General features: G+C 38.3%; 1 protein-coding gene across 1 annotated transcript in view; it reads left to right on the plus strand.

Moving 5' to 3' along the window:
- The window catches only part of psmd10 (proteasome 26S subunit, non-ATPase 10), a 30,342-nt gene extending 14,771 nt beyond the window's left edge, over positions 1–15,571 (plus strand). Inside the window, exons 4-5 of the mRNA XM_048604941.1 lie at positions 5,860–6,026; positions 13,334–15,571. Coding sequence (XP_048460898.1) covers positions 5,860–6,026; positions 13,334–13,487 — 321 coding nt within the window. The 3' untranslated portion in view covers positions 13,488–15,571. The remainder of the gene's footprint in view (positions 1–5,859; positions 6,027–13,333) is intronic.
- The last annotated feature ends 249 nt before the right edge of the window (positions 15,572–15,820 follow it).

Below are 15,820 nucleotides of genomic sequence, written 5' to 3' on the forward strand. Positions count from 1 at the left end.
TCTTTTGTACAAGTATGTTCACTTCTATTATAACGTCTGCTGTAGTCCTAACCACCTACAGGATGTCAAATTGTCACAGGTTATATGAAATGTTAAAACTGTGAAGCATCTTCAACCAGCAAAAGTGTGTGCTCCATTGCAATTGTCAAGCATTGACTCCACTCTTGTAATCAACAAAGTGGGTGACTGCAGATAGCCTCAGCCCCATCCACCAGGGAACCACTCATCCATGAAGATTGTGCCACCTTGGCACAATGAACATTGGGTATGCTGAGGCTAAAGGTGAGGCTTTAAGTGAGGAGTCAGTGCCTGGGATGTCCAATTCGTTTACCCCTTACATGCACCTCATGGGATAGATGGTGGAATCCGTTATGCTTCCACACCTTTTCAGCAAGGAAAGGTTTGTCCTATGTCTGGGTTTCTAAAGGAAATACTATAACTTTTCAAGTTGAGAGATAGCCAATTAGTAATTCACATGTTCCATTTTCCCCATTAAGCAATGCTCTGGAGAAAGCAGACGTACAAATGGTTGGCCATTGTACTATAAGTGCTGTCATAGAGGATGCCTGGGCATTGCAAGTGTGCAGTGAAGACTCCTAGCATTCTTGAGCATTGAAAAGATGGTGATATAGCAGCACTCAGGAGCATCTTCAGGATAATTGACAAATGGTACTGCACAAGAGGAAGTACACTCCCTGATGTGACTTGTCAGTCTCTAGCACAAGGATCATTTTTGTATTAACATCTGGGAGAGTTATGTGGCATGCCACAGCTGTTTCATCTCTAATATTGGTCCAGAGTAATGTTTGTGCGGTCACTTCATTTTTCACAAAAGATGACTACATCAAAAAGTAGTCACCCTTAATCCTACAGGCCCATAGGGCTGCTCGTCCCTAGAGAGATGACTGGGCTGTTTTAACCTGAAGGTCACTAACCCTCAGGTGAATGGATACGTTGAAAAGGAAAGTCCTTTTCTTTTTGACAGTATTTTGTTACACAGAGTAGTGAACAATGTAAATCAAGTGACCAGCCTGCCAGGCCTGGACTGCTTTTACTTGACTGCAAGTACTCAGTATGGCTCAGTCCTTGGATTGCAGCAGTGTAGATCCCCAGACTTGTGTAGAACTAACAGTGGCCAACCACTCACCAACCCCACTTTTTTTTTTTTTTTTTTTTCTTTCTTGCTTAACACTCCTCCTTTTTGACTTTTACACATTGCTGTTCTCTTCAAGCACATAGCATACATATTACATGTAAGCCATGGGCATATGCTGCACCTCTGGTGTTGGCGCAGCACCATGCTATGAAGAAACATATCTTGCCCACACCCCATGTGATATGACTTCCTCACTGTTTTCTACTGCTACAAACTGCCTATTTTTCCTTTTGCACTATATTTTTATCAGCCAGAGGCTGGTGGCTGCCTGGCTGCTCTACACTGAATCCTACCTCTGAGCTAAAGGCTGCAGGCTGCTTCTCTGTGCTAATAGGAACAGGAATAGGCCATTCAGCCCCTCAGGACTACTAGGGCTTTTTTTTTTTTAGTAGTTTATTTGGAACTGCTCCATTGTTCTAGATCATGACTGATCCTCAACAACTGCACTGTCTCCACTGCCCTTGGGTAACTAGAAATCTTATCTATCGCTTCTTGAACTTGCTTAATGACCTGGCATTTTCTATCCCAGAGGTTTATGGAAATTCAAAGTTTCAGCACCTACTCAGTCCTCCAATGGCTTGCCTTTTATTTTGAGATTGTCCTCCTTTGGTTCTGGATTCTAGGGCCAATGGAAGCATCCTTTCTCTATCTACCCATTCTAGCCCTTTACAAATTTTGAGATTCTGTGAGATTGCCTATTGTGCTTCTAAATTCCAGTTAATAAAGGTCCAGTCTCTTCAAATTCTCATCTTTTGACACTTCTGTCAACTGAGGTATCAGTCTGGTGAGCATTCGCTGCACTCCCTCTAACACAAATATATTCTTCCTCAGATAAAGGGACCAGAAGTATGTATACTACTCCCATGTGCATTCTCACCAATGTTCTAAATAATTGGAACAAGTGTTCTTTGCTTCCGTCTCATCCTTATGCAATATTTTAACCTTCCATTTGTTTGTTGCATATTCAACCTGCCTTTCAGTAACCTACAAACAAGAACACCAAGGTCCTTTTGGACATCAACGCTTCCTATTTCCCATGATTTAAGAGAGATTATGCAATTTCATTCCACTTACCAAAGTGAATGATGTCTCGCTTATCCATATTATATTCCATCTGTCATGTTCTTGCCCACTCAGTCAGCCTGTCCAATCCTTTTGAAACCTTTTTGTTGTCTCCTCTCAACTGTCATTCCCACCGGGTTTTTGTGACATCTGCATTTTCAAACTGGAAATATATATAGTTGGTCCCTACGTTCAAATATTTGATGTAGATTGTGAACAACTGGGACTTAGCACTGATCTTCATGTGATCTCACTTTTCAAAGCTTGCCAACCTGCAGATGATCCATTTATACCTCCCTCATTAACCAATCCTGAATCAATGTAGTATATTACTGCCAGTCTCATTCAGTTTAATTTTGTATAGTAACCAGTGTGGGAATTCTCCAAACTTTTTGAAAATCCAAATATATCACATCCACTGGTTCGCCCCTTATCAACTGTGCAAGTAGCATCTTCTCAAAATGTTAACAAGTTGGTCAAACTTGGTTTCCCCATCACAAATCCAAGCTGACTTTGCCAGTCAGACAATTATTTTCTAAATGTCCAGTAATCACATCAGCAATGCATCCTGGTATTGTCCCTGCTATTGATATCAGGCTGAATAGTCTATGATTCCCCGATTTCTCTTCCCCCACTTATCCCTTTCTTAAACAGTTGGATTGCATTTACAAATTTTCAAACACTGTTTGCAAAATTAATAGAATTTTGAAATGAATCCTCTTTCTGTAGCCATATCTTTGTCACCCTAGGGTGTTGAATCATTGCTTTGGGGATTTGTCAACTTTCAATCCCATTAATTTCTCTAATATTACCTTTTCACTATTAATAATTTCTTTGTATCTCACTGTCACTTGACTGTTGGATCTCAACCACAGGGTATTTCAGAGAAACTTATTTATCTTACTCTGTGAAGGCAGATATAAATTACTTTGCCATTTCTTCCTCTTCTCATTTTAAATTCTCCTGTCTGTCTGTAGTGGGCCTAAGTTCTTTTGCCATTTTTCTTTTGTACATATATATAGAAACATCTACAATCCACTTTTACATTTCTGTCAAGCTTGCATTCACTTTATTTTTTTTTCTCTTTATAAATTTCTTGGTTCTTTTTTTACTGAAATATAAAATTCTCCCAATCCTCAGACTTGCACCTCTTTTTGGATGAACATGGCTTGCCATGACATCAGATCTCTTGGCAGCAGTAGCTACAAGTAGCAGCAGCGGTAGATAATTTTATCAGCTGAGCTGGTATAATTTAATCTTGTTCAGATCATCGTGACTATAATATGTTGATTGACACTGTGACCACACAGCCCATTTAATTGTATTTGTATTCTACAATTTTTACATGAAAAATGCAAACATAATGAGCTGCCATGAATTTTAGCATTTCCAGGTCTGACTCTTCCTTTACTTAAGGCTTAATTATACTTGGTTCTAAATATTTCTTTACATTTAAATGTTTGTCCTGCCCCCCTCATACCCAACTGCAATATGAAGATAAGTTTATTAATCTAAAACTAACCCTGGAGTGTCTGTTCAGAGATCTAAAGGCTTATTAAATTATCATTGTTTTATTCATAATCTGGTCCTAACTATCTACTTCTGACTTCTTCACTAAATTTAGCAGTGTGACTTAATGATCATCTAATCAAATCTGCATTCATGGTATTCAGCATAATTTCCACCTTCAGTTCACCAATTCATTAGCGCTGGAATTCAGTACCTCCCCGTGAAGAAGAACCACGAGAACTTTTGATCTGTTAAGTTAGTTCTAATGTGGAGGTGATGGTGTTGGACTGGAGTGGACAAGGTCAGAAGTCACATGACACCAGGTTATAGTCCCAATCTCGAGCTTTCAGAGCGCTGCCACTTCATCAAGTGAAGTGTAGTAAGACACATAGGCACAGAATTTATAGCAGAGAGATCAAAAAATCATATGAATGGTGAGAGTGGAGTGTTCGTAGGTGAGTAAAGTGTCAACAGCTGAATAGCAAGTGAAGAGATGACCTATAATCCAGTTAATTGAGGCAGAGAGATAACACTTCAGCCTCAATTAATTGGATTATAGGTCATCTCTTTACTTGTTGTTCAGCTGTTGACAGAAGACGATAATCCAATTAATTGAGGCAAAGATAATTACAAAAAATTAAAAATAAGGTGGTGCTGGAGACAAACCAAATGGCTGGAATAACGTGATAGGTATAAGAGTCGCATGCCGAGGATCTTACCTAAGTAATCCAAAACTGTACAAACTAATTTTAAGGTAGAGTGATCATAACAAGTTATCAAGGTGATGGTGTCAATGTAAGGAATATTTTACAGACACCAAACAGTGTGGTAGAGCTACATGTAGCACGACGTGAACCCAAGATCACGGTTGAGGCTGTCTTGTGTACAGAACCTGGTATCAGTTTCTGCTTGGCAATTCTGTGTTGTGTATCTTAAAGGTCACCTTGGAGGATGCTTACCCAAAGATCGGAGGCTGCAGGTCCTTGACCGCTGAATTGTTATCTCTCTGCCTCAATTAACTGGATTGTACGTCATCCCTTCACTTATTATCAGGCTGTTGACACTTTCCTCACACCGTTTGACACTTTTGATCACCTGCGGAGACTTATTATTCAATCTGCCGACACTCCACTTCCACCATTCATGTGCTTTTTTGATCTCTCTGCTATAAGTTCTGTGCCTATGTGCCTCACTACACTTCACCTAAGGAGTAGCGCTCCAAAAGCTTGTGATTTCAAATAAACCTGTTGGACTATAACCTCATGTCATGTGACTTCTGACCAAATCAGTTCTTTGTTGAGATCTGGGCTGTAATGCTCAACACTTTAAGATTGCATTCCTGCTCACCACCTGGAAATAGCACCATAACTTGTGACTTGTCAGAAGACGTAAATGTTTGACTCTGAAGGAATATTTATAATGATGGTATAGCTTTCATCAGTCATGTGTCTTGGAATTTACTCAAATTGTGTCTACAGCTAGTTCAATACAGTAGAGATTGGATGAAGCTGATTAGAAAAGATACATTTGATATGTATTTGAACTATCTTGTATATACATGCGCTTGCTATTGTCATGGTTTTTGGTGCCCCAATTTTTGTCCATAATTATTTGAAATTGTTGATATTTTAAAATAAAAATCCTAAACAAATTTGATTATGGATGAGATAGTGAAGTGGATGGCAATTACCCTCCCAAATCAATTTCACTTTCCGATGTAAAATAGTGTCTGCAGAGTTGTAGTTGTTTGCTCCATTGAGTAGGTGGTGCAGGTAGAGTGAATTTCTAAGTATCTAAACATTGTTTGTTTATTTTAATAATCAAAATGGTGACAATAGACCAGTAATTTGCTGGTTGCATTACTTTTTAGTTTAAGGGCTGACTATATTTTCTTTTTGCTATTATTTGATTTGTTCATCCTTGTAGAAGTTTTCCAGGATCCCCTTTAATTGAATGCGAGACAAGTATTTTACCAGCCAGTTTCTAGTGATGCTGATAATTTCTGCTGTTGCTTTTCTGTTCCTCAAAAGTACTCCAGTACTTAATGTCACAACTGCTGAATGTTGTTTTTATTATTATATTAAAACAAACTGTTTCTTAAAACCTATTTCTATTCTCACTATCTACTGTAGATTGCTTGCATGTTGTTAGAGAATGGAGCAGACCCCAACGTTACAGATAATATCCACTCCACTCCCTTGCATAGAGCTTCAGCAAAAGGAAACTTCCGCCTTGTACAGCTCTTGCTGAAGCATAATGCCTCTACAAATCTCCAAGATTTAGAGGGAAACACACCATTGTAAGTACATCACTTTTTAAGAGCCATAGTTCATGTAGGATAGGGGTATTAACAAAATGAAAATCAAGAGTTAATCAAACAAGTTTTGGCCTCTCCAACTATATGTACATCACTAATGATTCAATAACAATTACTTAAAATTATTGACAAAGATCACAAGTTTCCGACTTTGTTTTAGCAGGTGTTTTGCATAAGATGTTGTAAAGTGTTCAGTTTTTGAGTGTGACGATGTAGTCACTTAAGATGTGGCATGGTTCTATTGCTTTAATTTTATGTTGTTCTGGGAACTTAAGTCATGGAAAATCAAATTTCCAGGATCCAATTTAAAAACACATTACAATGGTTCTAGGACCTATATTAGCAAAAGACCATTTTCCCCAACTGTTGGAATATCTTACATCTTTGTCCACCCTCTGACCCATGTAATTAACCGAGTAACACTGGAAAATCCATGAATCATATTTAAAACTGCTTGGCTAGGTGCACAGGCCTTTAAACTGTCAGCATGCACGCTGTCACTTACACTTGTAATACTTTGAAATTGCATGTTGCTTCTGCCTCAGGCTACAAGTTTGAAACCAATTTTGATCTCCCACATTTCTAATTAAATAGTAATGAAACTCAGAATAACCTAAACCTCTGTTTACCTAAGTATCTGATTTTTCTTGTTTATGGAAACTTTTTTTATTCATTCAACGGATGAATTGCTGGCTAGGCAAGTATTTATTTTCTAATTGCCCAGCGGGCGGTTAACAGTCAATCACATTGCTGTGGATCTGGAATTGTGTGTAGGCCAGACCAGGTATGCATGGCAGTTTTGTTGTCCAAAGTACGTTGGTGAGCCAGATGATTTTTCCCGACAATTGGCATTGGACTCTTAATTCAGATTTTTATTGAATTCAAATTTCATCGCCTGCTGTGGTGGGATTCAGACCAGGGTCCCCAGAACATTGCCTTTTAATATCTGCACTAACATCCCAGCGACAATACCATTAGGCCATTTCCTCCCCATTTCCAACTTTGAATAATATCAATGCCTTCTATGATGGAGTCCTTGTATCCTTATTAGATATTTTATCATATTTATCATGATCAATGCTAAATATATTCAATTAGTGTAATTTTACACTTTGGATGTCTATCATACCTAGGTTTCTAATAGCTCATGAGAAATAATACTTAAGAGTCATGGAGCTGTAGAGCACAGGAAACAGACCTTTCGGTCCAACTTGTCCATGCCGACTAGATATCCTAAATTAATCTAGTCCCATTTGCCAGCATTTGGCCCATATCCCTCTAAACCCCGCCTATTCATATACCCATCCAGATGCCTTTTAAATGTTATTTTACCAGCCTCCACCACTTCCTCTGGCAGCTCATTCCATGCACGTTCCACCCTCTGTGAAAAAGTTGCTCCTTAGGTCCCATTTAAAATCTTTCACCTCTCACCTTAAACCAAAGCCCTCTAGTTTTGGACTAACCAACCACAGGGAAAAGATGTTGACTATTTACCCTATCCATGCCCCTCATGATTTTATAAACTTCTATAAGGTCACCCCTCGGCCTCCCACATTCCAAGGAAATAACCCCAGCCTATTCAGCCTCTCCCTACAGTTCAAACCCTCCAACATTGACAACATCTTTCAAATCTGTTCTGAACCCTTTCAAGTTTCGCAACATCCTTCCTATATCAGGGAGGCTGGAACTGAACACTATTCCAGTAGTGGCCTAACCAATGTTCTGTACAGCTACAACATGGCCTCCCAACTCCTATACTTGTGGAATTTGTATTTTTTTAGGTGTAAAGCGCATTACCTAGAGAGGGAGACTTTTGGTTTCCGCTTTACTTTGTGTTTTGAGTAATCTTGTGAAATTTTGGAATTGGATGGCCGTGTAGATCAGTGCTCCCAATAAGGGAAAGATATACAGTGAACTACGTCATCTAAGACTGATGACCAAGACCACAAACGTTGGGATAAAAACCTGAAGAGGTTTCTTAATGCTGAATACATTTACTTTCAGGTATATGATAGCTCCAGGCGGAATCTACCTACAGTTCCAGTGTAAAAGTTGAAGTCGTCTGCAGTTCCAGAGAAAATGTTGAAGCCACAAGTGACTTAAACCTATTGAGGTGTTAGCTACAGGCACTCAAGTGTTTCATGATATTTTTGGGAACTGTACTGAGATATATTTTGGGTGCTATAGAAAAGCTGTATTGCTTTTCAATTGGTGAAAGATTGTTTTGGGATTAGTGGGAGTATGCTTTACTGTGTGTTTAAAAATGTCTGAATTTGTGCTATATGCAGAAGGTTTGGTTTATTTTATTTTATTTAACTTTTAATTCTTTTGCGAATTAACTTCTATTTTATTGTCAAGCAAAATCTGCAGTATTGCGTGCTTAAGTTTCAGTGAGGTTATTGTGCTAAAATCAAAACAAATCAAAATGTGATCTATTAAGCCAGGTTTTTCTCTGGGATCTGATTTATGCAGTAGTGACATCGGATGGCGTCATACCATTGTTAAACCCGGTCTTGCTTCTTCTAGACCAACAAATTGTCCAGTTGATTTTGCCTTCGACCTTTTCTTTTACGGAAAGCTGGCAGGGCTGCTCAGTCCCCTGTACAATGAAACAACGCATATATGACCATAAGATCATAAGACATAGGAGCAAAAATTAGGCCATTTGGCCCATCGAGTCTTCTCCACCATTCAATCATGGCTGATAAGTTCCTCAACCCCATTCTCCGCTTTCTCCCTGTAACCCTTTGTGCCCTTGATAATCAAGAACGTATCTGTCTCCATCTTAAATGTACTTAATGACTTGGCCTCCACAGCCTTCTGTGGCAGTGAATTCCACAGATTCACCACTCTCTGGCTGAAGAAGTTTCTCCTTATCTCCGTTCTAAAAGGTCTTCCCTTACTCGAAGTCTGGGCCCTCAAGTCCTAGTCTTTCCTACCAATGGAAGCATCTTCCCAACATCCACTCTGTCCAGGCCATTCAGTATTCTGAAAGTTTCATTTAGATCCCCCGTCATTTGTCTCATTGTTTCTGAAAACATTTCTCTCAAATAGTACTGTATAAAGGTTATGGCACAGGAACTGGCCGTTATCCAGCACAGATATGATGCTATAAATAAATTTTTAGCTGCTGATTGCAACCCAACTTTTCAGCACCTGGTCTGTACCCTTACAGGTCACAGCACTTCAGGGACAGATCCAGGTTCCTTTCAAATGAATTGAGGGTTTCCGCTTCAACCACAAATGGTGAATTTGAGACACCTACCATTTTCTAGGTGAAAACATTTTTCCTTGTGTCCACTCTCGCCCTTCTAACAATCACCTTAAATCTGTGCCCCTGCAAATTGACCTCTCTGAGAAAACCAGGCCTTCTGTGGTTACTCTATCCAAGCCTTAAATAATGTTGTACTGCTCAATTACTGCAGTCCTTGAGGTATAAGAACACCCAAAGTGCTGTAAAGAAGAGAGGTTCAGGACTTCGAGCCAATGACAATGAAGGAACAGCAATATATTTCCAAGTAAGGATAATATGTGACTTGAGAGGAATTTGCTGCTTTTGGCCTTTAAGGATAGACGTTTCTGGTTTGGAAGTTACTGTTGGAGGAGTCTTGGTGAGTTACTGCAGTAATCTTCTAGATAGTGCACAATGCTGCCACCAGGCGTCAGTGATGAAGAGAATGAATTTTTAAGGTTGGGCTTGGTATGCCAGTGAAGCAGGCTGCTTTGTCCTAGAAGGTGTTGAATTTCTTGTGTTGATGGAACTTGTCCAAGTAAAAGCTTATGGCTTCTACTACCTGAAAGAACAAGAGTAACACAAATTTGCAAATACCACCACCTAAAAATTCCTCTCCTCGTGATGTCACCCTGAATGAAATTACAGTGCCATTCCTTCATTCGGAGTCAAAAGTCTGGAACTTTCTCCTTAGTATCACCATGGTTGTTCCTAAACCACATGGACTACAGTGGTTCAAGGAGACAACTCGTCACCACCTTTTCAAGAGCAAATGGGAATAGGCAGAAAATGCTCTTCTTGCCGGCATTGCCCACATCCCATTAACAAATGGACAAATGATCCACTAGCACTAATAAAGCAGACCAAGAAGTAATCTTCATATTAGCTAATATTCAAACTTTGAATTAACATCATGAAAGCAAACTAACCGGTTATTTATACAACTTTGCTGTATAGAAATGAAATGAAAATTTGTGTACTGCTTTTGATCACATAACTGCAAAGATTATATTTCAAAATGGTTAATTTACTCAAATTCTTTGGGACTTTCTGCTATAAATCTGTGCTTTCATTCTAATATCAAACACGTGGTATAGCAGAGAAAAATTCCAGCACCCCATAGTCTCGAACCACAACTTGCTATGACAATCGTAACCTGGGTTGGTGGATAGTGGCGTTTTTGAGAGAACTGTGATCTCTTGCGCCAGAATGGTGAGGTTCCTCTGGTAATGGCCATTTAGCCTTGTTATTTTTGAGAACGATGTGGCATCAGAAACAAACAGTGAATACGTAGCAATAAAAACAAAATATTGCAAATGATAGAAATCTGAAATAAACTCAAAAGTGTTAGAAATACTCAGCAGGTGTGGTAAAGGGAAACAAAGAAATTTCAAGTTAAATATGTCTCTACATGTAACATCTGGCACTGCTGGACTCCTAGAAGGCTTGAATTATATGGGTTAAGGACTTTGGATTGGGTCCAGAAATTGCTGAGCTGGTCAGGGAAAATAGATGAGTGGGATAAAGGGAGAAGGAAGAATGGGTTGGGTGAGGGATCTGTCAATCATAATGAATAAGAGGTTTACTTTGCAGCTCTACATTCAGGTAAGTTACAGACAAATGTTTTTGCAGATGATTCCTTGAGCTAAATTTCCCAAGTGTATTCTGTGTAATAAGGTTATCACCAGCAAGGTACACCTTGATGACCACCCTCCATCTCCTGGTCCTTGGCTGTGAACAATTTCGACAATCCAGAATTCCAGTATCTGACCCCTTTAAATGGTTTAGTTAACTTTGGTAAAGTTGCTTTCCCAATAGGGAACTTTACTTCTATTCTCCATTATTTCCTACATAATAGCAAGAAGCTGTTTCTGGGAGAATTCCAATTTGTCTCCTACCTGTGTCTCAACAGAAGCTCTTTGTTTTGAGAGATATTGTGAATGGTGGTATAACTGCTGTTTGATACCTCAGTGAGTTTTTGTTGGGAGTTCCTCTCTCCATTGTAACCACATCACCAGGGCGTTTCTCTGAACTGAGGATTTTTTTTTTTAGCAGGAATTCATCTTCTCTCTCCCCAGTCCCCTTTTTTAATAATAAAATCTGTTCCATTTTGGGTTAAGGTACATCTTAAAACACAATTTTCTTGTAAAGTTCAGTGTTCATGATGCTATCGAAATTGTAGTTCTGCATGATTGGTGCTTCAGTTAATGTTTTAGATGGCATTTTAACATAAGATGACACTTAAAACAATGCCATTTTTTGTTTGAGGGAAGGAAACAAGAAACGTCAACAATTTTCAGCTATTATTTTTGTGAAATTGCCTGTAAATAAATTCCACAAGTTTCCTGCTATAGATGGAAACGATTGTTGCACTTATAACACTATCATCATGATAATTCTACATAGTGAGATAAAATTCAACTGAGAAACTCCATTCGAACGAATAGTGAACAGAAAGTGGTTTAACAGTGTTGCAAGTTTCAATTCAAGTTCTTTATTTATAGAGTAGTCATAGAGTATTCATATAGTAGTCTGGAACTAACTGCAACAGTAATGTGGGTGACTTGCCACGAGCTAGGCACAGTCCTTCTGTGGCACATTCATCGCAGTTTTTTGAAGAATTGACTAAAATGCACTCTGCGTTAAGCTGTACAGTTAATGTACAGTAAAGATCGAAGATTGTAACTGCTTTTGCAGATGGTCATTGAGTGAAGCTGTTATTTAGGAATATCTAAAGTTTACCCCCTTCACACATCAGCTCCAAATATTTTAAGGGGCGTTTCAGTCATTTGCACTGTAAATGTTTTATGTGACACGAGTTCAATTTTTTTTTTACAAAAATTGAATTGAAATGACCACCATGCAGCTATTTGCAGATAAAATGTGACATCGATGGCATTACACCCACTTGCTTAACAAGGCTAAAATTTTAACTAGAAAATGTCTGAAAGTGAGGAAAGTGAGTTTGAAGCTTTGTGAATATTGGTATGCCTACAAGTGATGAAAGCTTTTCACCTTTCCAATTATTAATACTATTTAATCATAATCTCTGAGAAATGTCAAAGATCTTCCAAGATTGACAAATACAAACGGTAATGCTGTTAACTTCAGTTTCTAATTGCACCTGTTGTATTCTTTTACTAGGAATAAATTTTTTTCATGTTCACCAGATGTCTGTATTATTGCTAATTGATTTTTAATGCGTGTAAGATTGTCAATGATAAAACATATGATTATAAACAAAACCAGCATTTATTTGGGTAATTTTTGGTCTCAATATTTCATTGAGCTTTGAAATTGATTTATAAGAATGGACTTGAGTACTCTTTCAGGTAGTTCTTTTTTGTGTACATCAAATAACTACTAAATTCAAGAGTCCATCTTGAATAACTAATTCACAATGCTGTCAGGTCTCCATTGTCATTATTGTTCAGTTGAAGAAGTAGAAACCTGAACACTAGCAAATTTGCTTTCACAATTTTCTCAAATTGGGTGTGGGAATGGAGCTGTGGTCATCTGGTGAGCAACAGTTTGGGCCAGAGTCTCCTTGGAGCAATACAAAAGTCCATGTATAATGACTGGGTCAAAGTAAATCACTTATGCCATGTGGTCATGTAATTCCTGCTACATCTTGATGGCATGCACCATGAATACTCCATTACTATTTTTGGCAACTTCAGGCTCTTGTTTTTTTGTTATTTTGATCAGCTCCAATATCCTGTTTGTGAATATGTTGCTGCATTATACAAGATCTGGTTCAGCCTGTGGTCTGTGCTGAGTAGCTAATCTCAGGTGGAGCAGTGATATCTTTGCCCTGAATATCTTCACAGCTCTGATAAAACCTGAGTGTTGCTGTTTAATGCAATGAAGATGGCTTATTTGTAAAATAGTAAAGATAAATAAGTTCTATGGCTAAATGATATCAGACAACAGATGCTTGTACTTGTTTGTTTAAACAGAATGTCTGAACATGAGCTGCATGAAGTGGCTGATCTTCCTCACCGTATTTGGATTTAATGTGACATTGATCTTTAATCTTTGAAACTCTTCTTTGCAGGCACTTGGCATGTGATGAAGAGCGGGCTGAAGAAGCCAAGCTTCTGGTGGAAAATGGAGCAAGCATTTACATTGAAAACAAGGAAGAAAAGACACCCTTGCAAATGGCTAAAGGTGGTCTTGGCTTACAGCTGAGGAGAATAATAGAGGGTTGAAAATGAACATTTGATTTATGATGCCAGCCTAAAATCTGGTATTTGCCTCAAAACGTGGAATATGATCAAGGTGGGGAAGCTGGATTCTGAGTGCTTGTATTGGTTGTGTACTGCATACTATCTCTCCAAGTATGTGCACAATGCATGTTGTTGCCTGCAACTCACGAAGTACATAGACTTGTCTGTGAATGAAGGTCTCTTTCCCATGGTCTCACTGATATAATATACTTTGATCTTAACAACCCTGCCAATATGAAGCAGGATTTGTACCATCAAGTGACCTGTCATTGATCACAGAATAACTTCTCTTTCATACTTTCAGTGCAGGGTCAAAACTACTCATTGATCGAGAACATTCAAAGAAGGCAGCAGTAGTCACTGTAAACAGATGGTTTAGGTTTAGGTGCGAAAGATGTCAATGGAAAACTAGAGATGTGAAAATATGAAGACAGAAGTGTGATTGGTAATGCTAACAAATCTCAGTCATAGGACGTGTTTTAAAATGTTATAATTAGTGACTGAAAATTTCTAAGGATTGTCATTGAATGATGAACATTCCAATTAAAATTATTTGAATCATTTTTCCACAGCCTATGTTATACTTTCCACACTAAATTTGCTGCTCAGAACTTCACACAATTTGCTTTGTATACATCCTCCCCCACTCCTCCCGCCTCCATTTTGAGATGTCACTGTTTGTTTTATGGATCAGCGATAAACCTGTTGCTTGTTAATATTGCTACACACAGTTGAGGAAAATATTATTTTGATGGATTCTATAAATGAATGACTTGAGACTAGCGGAATTCTAAGCAGATGAAGCAGTGTTCTTGTCCTTTATTGTTAGTTAACATTCAATTGAGTACAGTTATTGTTGATTGACTTGACTATCTTCATTTTGGGCTGGGATCCTCTTTGGCTCCTTTAGCAAGCTGGGACAGAAAAAGGATTAATCTGAGTATGGCAGTTACTTTAATAACCCATTATTTTCATCTTGTTGAGGACATTAAACACACTGTTTAATGCAATGGTTGATTGTCTTTGTCTTTGTCTTTTTTTTTTGCTGAATCTCGTGGTAGAATTTGAAGGACCTGTCTCATTTTGTTCTTTGCTTTCTAAGGATATAAAGATTCCGTGCAGCATTAACATTTCATGTTGATTTCGCATCTAGAAATATTTACTGCAGTATATTGTTTGTTTTAACGTTGTTGTGGAAACCAATAATGTTGAAATAAACACAACGTTGGAGAAAGTCATGTCTGGCAACATCTGTGGAGAGAAACAGTTAACCTTTTGATTCTGGTATGACTCTCCTTCAGAACTGAAAGGTGATGGAAAATAGATTCTTTTTTATATTATTGACAGGCAGAGGTGAAACATATTGCACAAAAGATGTAAATCATGGTGTGAAGGGTCCTGGATCATGGAGTCCTTGCAGTAGATTTGGTGTCAGGCTTGGATTAATGAGGAGGATACTCCTCTCCTGAGTCAGAAAGCTAAGTGTTCAAGTCCCACTCGAGACTTGGGCCTAAATGTAAGCTGGCACTCCAGTGGTGCATTGTTAGTTGTGCTATCCTTCATTAAGATATTAACACGAGACTTTGTGAATTTGCATTATTTTTATACTTTTTTTCTTATTTCTCCACTATTAGCAACTTTTTTTGCTTTGGGCCTCTATATTATGGTCACCTTACTCCTGTGCCTTTGTCAAAAGTATCAAAAAGTACCTATTTTCTAACACTTTTCAGTTCTGAAGAAGAGTCCATGTTTGAAGTGTTATCGGTTTTCTCTACAGATGATAGATTTTGAGCATTTGCAGTATTTTGCCTTTTGTGAAAAAGGATGTTATCTCTTACTAATTCCATTTTGGTTGAGTGAAAGGAAGTTATTGATGGAACATTTCGATGTGTAAATCAGTTGAAATAATAACAAAAAGTGCCAGAGATGCTTGGCAGATCTGGTGGTATTGTGCAGCAGTAAGATGAAATTTAATTGAAAGTGCTGCTTCTCTTCAAACCAACTGTTCAATGATGTGTCTTTGTTTGCTGGTTATAATTCCTGTAATAAAGATTTGTACACAATCATTTTTGTCTCTTTATATAAACAAGTCTTAACTCTTCCCATAACTATCTGAAATTAATTTTGTGGAACATGTTTAATAAGTAATCTGGTCATTCTTTGTTATCCCACAGTCTGTGCGCACACCAGACAGACTTTACTGGTTTTGTTTGGCTCTGGGGAAACTATGGTCTCAGCTCATTCACAAGACCTGTCTCTTGATGTGCTGCTGCCTTGCACTAAACGCTTATATTCCTTTATTTCAGAGATAGTAG

This window comes from Rhincodon typus, chromosome 14 (genome assembly GCF_021869965.1).
Source record: "Rhincodon typus isolate 14 chromosome 14, sRhiTyp1.1, whole genome shotgun sequence".
NCBI classification, from domain to species: Eukaryota; Metazoa; Chordata; class Chondrichthyes; order Orectolobiformes; family Rhincodontidae; genus Rhincodon; species Rhincodon typus.